The sequence below is a fragment of the Pocillopora damicornis genome, chromosome 8 (assembly GCF_964200805.1).
Source record: "Pocillopora damicornis chromosome 8, jaPocDami1.2, whole genome shotgun sequence".
Taxonomy (NCBI): Eukaryota; Metazoa; Cnidaria; class Anthozoa; order Scleractinia; family Pocilloporidae; genus Pocillopora; species Pocillopora damicornis.
The window spans coordinates 1,280,282-1,290,000 of record NC_142677.1 but is presented as its reverse complement, the minus strand read 5'-3'; the positions used below and the strand labels follow the sequence as shown (position 1 = coordinate 1,290,000).

The 9,719-nt window shown below is 39.3% G+C and overlaps 1 protein-coding gene, 1 long non-coding RNA gene and 1 pseudogene across 2 annotated transcripts in view; 1 reads left to right on the top strand and 2 right to left on the bottom strand.

Moving 5' to 3' along the window:
- LOC149040869 (uncharacterized) overlaps window positions 1-836 on the bottom strand; it is a 4,794-nt gene extending 3,958 nt beyond the window's left edge. Inside the window, exon 1 of the long non-coding RNA XR_016179140.1 lies at window positions 643-836. This is a non-coding gene — a long non-coding RNA (uncharacterized LOC149040869). The remainder of the gene's footprint in view (window positions 1-642) is intronic.
- A 162-nt stretch (window positions 837-998) lies between these two features.
- On the top strand, window positions 999-9,485 carry LOC149040868 (uncharacterized). The gene is made up of 3 exons (XM_089180334.1): window positions 999-1,339; window positions 5,499-5,871; window positions 6,735-9,485. Exons 2-3 carry the CDS (start codon window positions 5,520-5,522, stop codon window positions 7,238-7,240), a joined length of 858 nt encoding a protein of 285 aa, XP_089036460.1. The 5' UTR covers window positions 999-1,339; window positions 5,499-5,519; the 3' UTR covers window positions 7,241-9,485.
- On the bottom strand, window positions 8,022-9,488 carry LOC149040867 (uncharacterized; annotated as a pseudogene).
- Between the last annotated feature and the right edge of the window lie 231 nt (window positions 9,489-9,719).

Here is a 9,719-nt window from a genome sequence, read left to right as displayed (position 1 = left end):
TACTTGACCGATACTTGACCGATACTTGACCGATACCTGACCGATACTTGACCGATACTTGACCGATACTTGACCGGCAGTTGATCGCTACATATCGGCCGATGCATCGGCCGACAGTCGGTCGATATATCGGTTGACCATCGGTCGACCATCGGTCGACTATCGGTCGACTATCGGTCGACTATCGACCGATAGTCGGTCGATTGTCGACCGATGGTCGACCGATGGTCAACCGATATATCGGTCGACTGTCGCCCGATATGTCGACCGAGTCCACCTATAGTACACATGATCCGATTCGCAAATCTTTGATAGCTCCTGTATTTATTTTGCTGTACTTTTTCTTTCTTGGTTCGATATGAAAAGGGTAAGAGAGTGGGATATTATCAATGCTGAATCGAAACAACACATCTGATTCTTTACCACCGACAACACTCTCTGAAATGATATTTGTGCGAATGTATATGTCATCGACAGATCTTGTTATGTCAGGCAAATTTTCACCATAGCTAGTTGATGTGACTATCTTTTTTGTAAAACCGAGGAGACTAGCAAAATTTCCGGTTTGCAGATCGACTTGAAAACCATTTTCTACCTCCATCAAAACTTTGAAAAGCGCTGGTATAAATCTTATTGTGATACCTGTCTTTGAATGTTTTGCTCCCTCGAGTACTCTCTGAACATAAGCGTTTAGTTCAGTGTATGAAAAATTTCCATCTGGGAGTTCAATGGTGTGCCACGTGGTACCCGAATCGTGACTATATTTCAGTGTGTTATTTTCAAATAATCTCTGTTTGCGTCAAGTCTCATCACAGGATTGAATGTTGTTGTGAAATCATGACTCGGTCCTTTATTAGAGTTCAAAGAGCTGAGATATATTGGTGTCTCCATCATGTAAAGCATTTCTGAATAAAGGCATTATATTGTTCTTTCGAAATTTTATTTTTTTTGAGGAGATGATCTAATATTTCTATCGCTTCATTTCTCAACTGAATACTCGAATTACCAGCATTGAAACTCCCTGTCAATTTAAACAATCTGTCTTTCAAATCTTTGAAATCAGAGAATATAGTTCCCCCTTGCCAGTTTGCTTTTTTCCAGACGATTTATGAAAAGGAATATTTGCGAGCTTGCTGAGATCTTTGAATATTTGTATTGCATTTGGTGAATAGTTTCCTTTGGGATTGTATCTCTTTGTCAACAGATCAACGATCCCTTTGTCACCCTGTCTTTCATAAACAACAACGCCGGTCGAAGGATCACTCGCTTCGACAACCATTTCATTTAGCCATCTTAAGGGATTTATCAAGAGACCACCGTACTGTCCTTTATCGATTTTGTAAGTATTTCGCTTCTTCTGTTTATATTTACGTTTTGTGTGACCCTTACCCTCTTGTGGGACAAACATCTTGTCACCCTCTGTGAGCGTATTTATGCGGTTTTTATATTTTACCAGCGTTTGAATTTGACGGTCAGTATCTTCTATTACATCGTTATTTTTTGTCTTATTCTTCGAAAGACCGGCCTTGACATGTTTTGCTCTCTTGATTCGATCATTCACATCATCTTCTAATTTATCAAGATCAAAGTCATCTTCAAGTATCTGTTTGAGTGCTTCCTTCGGTGTGGGAAAGCCGGTTTTTTGAATATAATTAAGTTCGTCTTGGCTAAAATCGTAGTGTGGATCAGGTACTTTTATTTTCGGTTTTGGTGGAGGTTCAAGAGCAGTGGGAGAATCGGGTGGACTTTCAAAAGCGTCGAGCTCTTTGAGAAGAGATAGATCTTCAATAAGAGCTTTTTGATTCTCATCCAATTTCTGAATTAATCTGTCTTCATTACGGAATCGCGCCCATTGAAAAGCGTCGCCCGAGAAAAGTGGGGTACCCATGATGCTTTGCGGGCGCAATGACCTAGGAATGAGGTTGCAAACGCTCACCGCCAACTTCGGTCGCTTTAGATCTGAATTGACAAATTCCCAAACGGGAGTTGTAAAATTTCGCTTTGCGTCCGTTTAGAGACAATGGAGATACAATTGGAGCAATTAGCATTGTTTCAAAGTGACGAAATGCTCTTTTCGTCGGTAAAGAGCGAGGGCCGCGTTTGCATATCAAAAGAGCGTGAAGTGTTCATCCGTAAGCTTATGAGCGTGAGCGTGCACCTACGTGGAGCGGGAATCTACAACGTATACTTAAGCTTTTCGAAAAGTAATTAGACTACCGACGTGTTATCTGAAACTGACGGCAATAATGGGCCAAAAAGGAAGGTAAAATTCCGCACAGCCCCACACTACATTATATGTTCAGTTCTTGGATAGAGTGACAAAAACAATACTTTACCATTGGGAAAACAGATTTGTTTTACGATAGTATGGGGCAGTACGGAAATTTTACTAAAAGGAATATTTCTGTGATGTTTTGCTTTCTTGGCGAAGTTGATGGTCGAACCTCGCAAATCTGCCGCATTTGAGTCTTAACACAAATTGAAAACCCGGCATTTGAAAGGTAATTTAATTTTACATCTGACCGATTTTTAAACAATATAACCTAATCAAGAAAACGCCACTAATTACGTCTATTCTTCTTCGATGAAAAGCGCTACGTTTCGGTTGTCTGCACGAGAAACAGTACTTTCGAACGTAATTTAGTGTTAACAACTGGGTTGAAAACGTAAATTAGCCACCGTAAAGAGTAAAAAAGCTGACGTTTCGAGCGTTAGCCCTTCGTCAGAGCGATTAGAGGAATTGTGGGTTGTGTATGGATTTATATGTAGAAAGTGGAGCTACGCCATTGGTGGGAATATGATGACGAAAAAACAGGAATAAATTAGTTGAATGAAAAGCGCTCGTTGATTCCGTGGGGATTAAGGGTGCCGATTTGAAATATAAATTTTTGTTCTAGTGTTTTACGGCTTTCCGAACTGCCTAGATGTAAGGAAAGGCCGCAAACTGCCATATGCTGTTTAGAATGATAAGGAAGATTAAAGTGTCTAGCAACTGGCTTGGATGCGTCCTTGTCATTTATTTCCACATCGCGAAGGTGTTCTCGGAATCGGTCACCCAGTCGTCTTCCTGTCTCGCCGATGTATAACTTATTGCAATAAGTGCAAGTTATGCAGTAAATAACATTGGCGGAGGTACACGTAAAGTGATCAATGATCTTAATGGATCTTTTGGGTCCCGATATTTTCTGTACGTTGTGAATGAAAGGACAAGTTTTGCATCGTGAGCGAGCGCATTTAAAAGTTCCAGATTGGTCATTGGTTTGAAATGAACTCCTGACTAAAAAGTTACCTATGTTTTTGTCACGTTTGAATGAAATAAGTGGGGGTTGCGAAAAGATAGTGCCAGTCTCTGAATCATTTTGGAGTAATTTAAAATTTTTAAGAATGATAGATTTAACTGCGTGGTTGTGAGGGTGAAATGTAAGAGTAAATGGAATGCGATCCGTGTTCTCCTTCTCGGCCGTTTGTAGTGCTGCCTGTCGATCGATTTGTTGGGCACGGTGGTAGCCCGCTTGAACGACAGAAACAGGATCAAGCGGGCTACCACCGTGCCCAACAAATCGATCGACAGGCAGCACTACAAACGGCCGAGAAGGAGAACACGGATCGCATTCCATTTACTCTTACATTTCACCCTCACAACCACGCAGTTAAATCTATCATTCTTAAAAATTTTAAATTACTCCAAAATGATTCAGAGACTGGCACTATCTTTTCGCAACCCCCACTTATTTCATTCAAACGTGACAAAAACATAGGTAACTTTTTAGTCAGGAGTTCATTTCAAACCAATGACCAATCTGGAACTTTTAAATGCGCTCGCTCACGATGCAAAACTTGTCCTTTCATTCACAACGTACAGAAAATATCGGGACCCAAAAGATCCATTAAGATCATTGATCACTTTACGTGTACCTCCGCCAATGTTATTTACTGCATAACTTGCACTTATTGCAATAAGTTATACATCGGCGAGACAGGAAGACGACTGGGTGACCGATTCCGAGAACACCTTCGCGATGTGGAAATAAATGACAAGGACGCATCCAAGCCAGTTGCTAGACACTTTAATCTTCCTTATCATTCTAAACAGCATATGGCAGTTTGCGGCCTTTCCTTACATCTAGGCAGTTCGGAAAGCCGTAAAACACTAGAACAAAAATTTATATTTCAAATCGGCACCCTTAATCCCCACGGAATCAACGAGCGCTTTTCATTCAACTAATTTATTCCTGTTTTTTCGTCATCATATTCCCACCAATGGCGTAGCTCCACTTTCTACATATAAATCCATACACAACCCACAATTCCTCTAATCGCTCTGACGAAGGGCTAACGCTCGAAACGTCAGCTTTTTTACTCTTTACGGTGGCTAATTTACGTTTTCAACCCAGTTGTTAACACTAAATTACCTTCTATACTCTCCCACCGACGCAGCACCACAGTTTCTTTAGAAACTTACCCTTTCAATACTTTCGAACACTGCGTACACGGGGGATTACATGATTGACAGTCGGATTGACAGGCCTACGTGAAGTTACGCATGCTCTCTTTCTCTTTTTTAGCTTATTTGCATTTTCCCGTGCGACGTTTTTCAATGGGCGCGATTCTGTAATGGTTTCTCATCTATTGTCTCTTTGACCTGTTTAACCTCGTCTACAATAGGTTTGAATTGTTCTTCGCGTTGGATAGCAAGACCTTGTTTGGCATCTTTATAATCTTGTATTTTCTTTCTGATTTCTTGCTTCATTCGACGGTTTTCCGATTTCAGGTCAATGTTTTTTTTAAATGCTGCAATATCCATATTTATATTAGCAAGCATTATTTTTGAAACGTGTTGTGAATAAATTATTTTGTCTGTCGTGTATTTTACACGCGGTGATGTGTGTGTTGCGAGAAACACGTGGTGGCACTTTACAAACAATAAAGTATCACGTGCAAGAAACATTCCAGAGCTCCCTATTAACCGAAGAGGTTGAAAAAAATTTTGAAGTCGGTTTCAACCTCCTCGGTTACTAGGGAGCTCTGGAATGTTTCTATTGTCTTGCACGTGATATTTTATTGTCTTTGGTTATGCAAATAAGATGATCACGTGAAACACGTTACATGCGAGACAGCCCTTCACGTCTTATGATTACATCATAGATTACATCATCAGACCGGTCTGATTGAAATTTGCATAAAACCGCAAGTCTTGAGTCACACAGTCACGCAATTGGGTTTGTCACAAAAGTCGCTCTGTCTGCCAATGATGATAAGCGAGTCATTCTACCAGACAGAGTGAACACACACGCAATCGGGTACTAATTCTCGAAAGTTCACAATAATTTAATAGTATATGCATGTGAAATATTGATAATGTTGTTTAAAGAGGTACTACTTATCGAATGTTTGCCATAAATTAATAGCTAAAATAAAAATGAGCCAGAAGCCGCCTTTCCCCTACTGCTGTAAAGTACGATGCTATATATATACTTATATTTCTATTAACTGTTCAGGACAGTGACCTAATTCCCCACATGGAGGGACGAGGAATAAGTGGAACAACCTTGGCGGCTGTGGCGTTTGAAGCTTCGGCGAGCTATGAACAAATTAGACCCACCTACCCATTGGAAACTGTAAGGTTCCTGTTGAAAAAACTCGGAATTCTAGAACACAACAAGATTGAAAATTATACCTTTACCAGAAATCTTCCGCTTACTGTTCTTGAATTAGGATCCGGCACAGGCAAGTTCACTCGAGTTATGTTTGAAATCTTAAGAGGCACCGGGACTCAAATAATCGCGAGTGATCCCACAGGTACAATGATACAGCAGTTCCAAAGAGTTTTACCCCGCATTGAAATTCTGCAGTGTCGTGCTGAGAATATTGGTAAGTCAGGTTTAATTCACTTTTGCGTCACCCTGAGAAATAGCTCAGACTATCTGTAATTGATTGCCTTGTAATAATGCATCAGAAGTAACCTACAGTACAAACTACTTTCAACGACTGACTCTGGAAAGCTGGTTCACTAACTTAGAACAGACGCCTCTCAACAGATGTCAACAATTACCAGCACCTTACAAACGACTCATTAACGACGTGAACAAACCGACAAACAGACCGACAAACAACAGACGGATCGAAACCGACCAATGACTGTTAACAAACTCTACATGAGTCTTCCAGCCAATCACATCACGGCTAAACAGACCAATCACGTTCAACAGACCAGACTTTATAACATCATCGACTGACAACTATTCCTTACTTGACTCTGAAGATGACTATCGCACAGATAGTCGAAACGTCAGTCACCAACAACAGTTCTTTTCAGAACTACACTCACCCGGACGATCACACTACACAAACTAATCTTTAATAATATTACGACAAAGTTAGCAAAGTGGAAAAAAAATGAAAGAAAATAGAAAAGTGAGAAATTAATGAATGACAAATAGCCATGAATTGGGCGTGAGTAAAGAGGCTATTTCATTATCATTATTATTATTATTATTGATAAATCCATTATTTTTTACTGAAACGCTGTCATAAAAACATGTTTTAAAGAGAAGCTTAAGGGAAAACTAAATAAAATGCAGCTCCGATCGCGACGAGTTAGTCTGGCACTAAAATTAAGTTTCCTTTCTCATTCTCCAGCGTCGGGATAACTTTGGAATGGTCTTTCAAGCTGCTATTTTGTGCTTGAATTTTTCGCATTTTGAAATTCCATTATACCTCTTTTGTCGATATAGCTCTCCCAGACTCGAGTGTTGATGCAATTGTAGCAGCGCATTGTTTTCACTGGTTCGCAAACGAAGAGGCTGTGAGAGATATTTGCAGAGTTCTAGTGCCTGGTGGTTCTCTGGGAATGATTTGGATCCTTCCTGATGAATCAGTGCCTTGGGTTAAAGAGTTGTTGACATTTTTTCGCCCGTTGGAAAATGGTTTCGAGCACACAACCTCAGAAGAAACCATGAATAAGATATTTCAAGTGGTCGGAAAACTGTTCACTGTCCAAAAGGATTCGACAACGAGGAAACACTGGCAGCTTACTTACGATGAATGTTACAATACACTGGCTTCTAAAGGTATTTTGCAAAGTAGCCCTGATGAGGTCAAAGATGGATTCAAGGTTTGGTTTGATAAAGTCATGCGCAAGCATTTTCCTGATATCAAAGAAAACGACTGGATCCCTTGTCCGTCGGTCACGTTGATCTGTTGGTGCAAGAAAAAGGAAATGATACAAAATTTAGAATGAACCTCCCGGTTCCTCTCTGATTTGCTTGATGCTTGCGAACTTTTTTATATGACCTCTAGCTCACTCGTATTAAAAGGTTTAATTAAGTCCTTTAGTCACCAAGTCCACGCCCTAAGGTCTTTCTTGTACTTTCCTAAAATGCTTTCGCGCACGAGGCATAACTTGTCACGACTCATAATGAGTTTAGATTTGGGGCCATTGTATTGAATTTTGGAACTTGGTCCCACTTTCGAGTTAGATTTAGTCATCATAAATTGAAGTGTATACCTATATCCATGCCATGATTGTCACACCCATTAAAATTGGCCGTATTACCTCATCATCACAGTCGAATCTCCAATTATCGCTTGGTTTCATTGTTGAGAGGGAGGGTGTGGAGGGATTCATTGACCTAGCTATTCGAGAAAGATTCCGGACACAGAGAACTTCAGTGGTAAACATGGTTGGTAGAAATATAAAGGATATTTACGTAAATATTGGCAAAATAAGGTATTTTGTCATGGTATCAATTTTCTATCACTAGGATTAATTCCCATTTGATTTGTATATTGTTTTGTCATTATCATCGCTATTTTCATTATCATTGTCGTTATAATTATTGTTGTCATTATCATTATGGTTATCATTACTTTAACGAGCTTTTCCAGATGATTTTACTCCACACTTCCTATATCCTACTTTCCCTTTTCCTCGAAAATAATAATTAAAAAGGAGTTAAATGGTGAGGATGTTGTGACTTTCGACAACAATATGAAATATACAGCATCATTCATGAATGAGCTTAGATGTCCCGCACACTGTTGTTATCTGTTAGGCCAATTGTCTCCTTTTTCTCTATATGTGCATTCTTGTTTCCATTTTGCTTCAGTATAATCATACAGTTAACAGCTTCCTCGTGAATATCAATGGATTCGTTGTATACATTGATCAAATCAACCGTATCAACATCACTAACATACTGGTCCACGTCAAAGTTGTCATAATCACGAAAATAGAATGCTCTCTTATACCTTGATATTTGTCGATCAAGCACTGGTAATAGAACGATCTGAGACATCAACCGGCGCAATGCCGGCATTCACACTCAAATTAGAATTTGCGTGAATGTGGTCAGTCAGAGTAGAATTATGATGAGCGAGCCTGGTTGGTTTTGTTATTAAAGGTAGTAGATTGTTAGAATAGAGCATCTTTAGGTACTCTTCAGATAATAAATGTTTACTATATTCCAGGAGATCTTTATTAAGATCCCCAAGAATGTGTATTTCATATTAAATTGCCTCTTTAAGCAAAGTTTGAAATTCAAAAGTAAAAGCTGGTAAATTACAAGTAGGATGGCGGAAAAAGGAACCAACAATTATATCAGGTCTCCCATTCCCTGACGTTATTTCTCACCAGGATGATTCATTCAATGGTATAGTAAACTTTAAATCAGGTCCATGAATGGCATTAGGATTTTTCGAGACATAGCCCAGAACCGCTAGTCTGTTTTAGTGGGTTGGTGTGGAAGAAATCATAGTTGAGGATATCAACATTTTTTACTGTCCGGTTTGATGGTCTCGTTTCGGTAAAAGCTAAGATATCAGGCTTGCGGTTGACAGAATGTAAAAAATCGTTCAATAGAGACAAATGCTTTGGAAGACTTCTGATATTACAATGAAACATAGATAGACACTTTCAAGTGGTATTATCCAAGAGTTGATTCAGATGAGTTAGGAAATAATAATTGGAACGTGGACAGTTAGGGATGTTATTAGAATCAATGTCACACCACCAGTTACCAATCACTGCTAATTTTTTTTTTTAATTTTTTTTTTAATAAAAACTAGTGAGCAGCACACAGCAGCAGATCTTGTCAACTTCGTTTATTATCCAACCGGTTTCGTCTGATCACACAGACTTCATCAGGGATTTAACAAGGTGAACAAAATTGAACTATGAATTTTCTGGACGTTTACAGTACAAATTGAGGTGAAAACTGCTAAAAACACCTACAGACAGGAAACGTTACGCAGATCTAGCGCAACAATTTGTAAAATGTTACGCAATTCCAGCGTAACAAGTAAGCAATGTTTATTTTTCATTTTTGGGGTTCACGTTAAATCGTGAGCCCCAAACGCCAAATTTAACACTCTTTACGGCTATCAGTTTACATTATCAACAAAGCTGATAAGGCCAAATGATCTAGTTCTACTCCTCACAGACGCAGCACCACTTTAGAAATTCACCCACTTTATTCACTTGTTATCATTATTGCTCATCGTTTAAGCACTTTTAAAAACTGCCACGGTATTTTATTGTTAAACGAGGGCCAGAGTAGTGCTCCATAAGCCTTTGAGTGATGCTCTATAAACCGATGAGTGATGCACCATAAACCGATGAGTGATGCACTCATCGAATATACAAAAGGATGATTAATACGATCTTTATTTTCAGGCGCCGCTTTATCCTGCCTTATTCCTTGGAGTTAAGAGCTTGTATA

What these genes read in the sequence shown, in the direction of transcription:
- LOC149040868 (XM_089180334.1), top strand. Translation starts at nt 5,520, where the DNA reads ATGGAGGGACGAGGAATAAGTGGAACAACCTTGGCGGCTGTGGCGTTT. An exon ending in GTGTCGTGCTGAGAATATTG is followed by an intron (nt 5,872 to 6,734) that starts GTAAGTCAGGTT and finishes TTGTCGATATAG; the next exon opens with CTCTCCCAGACTCGAGTGTT.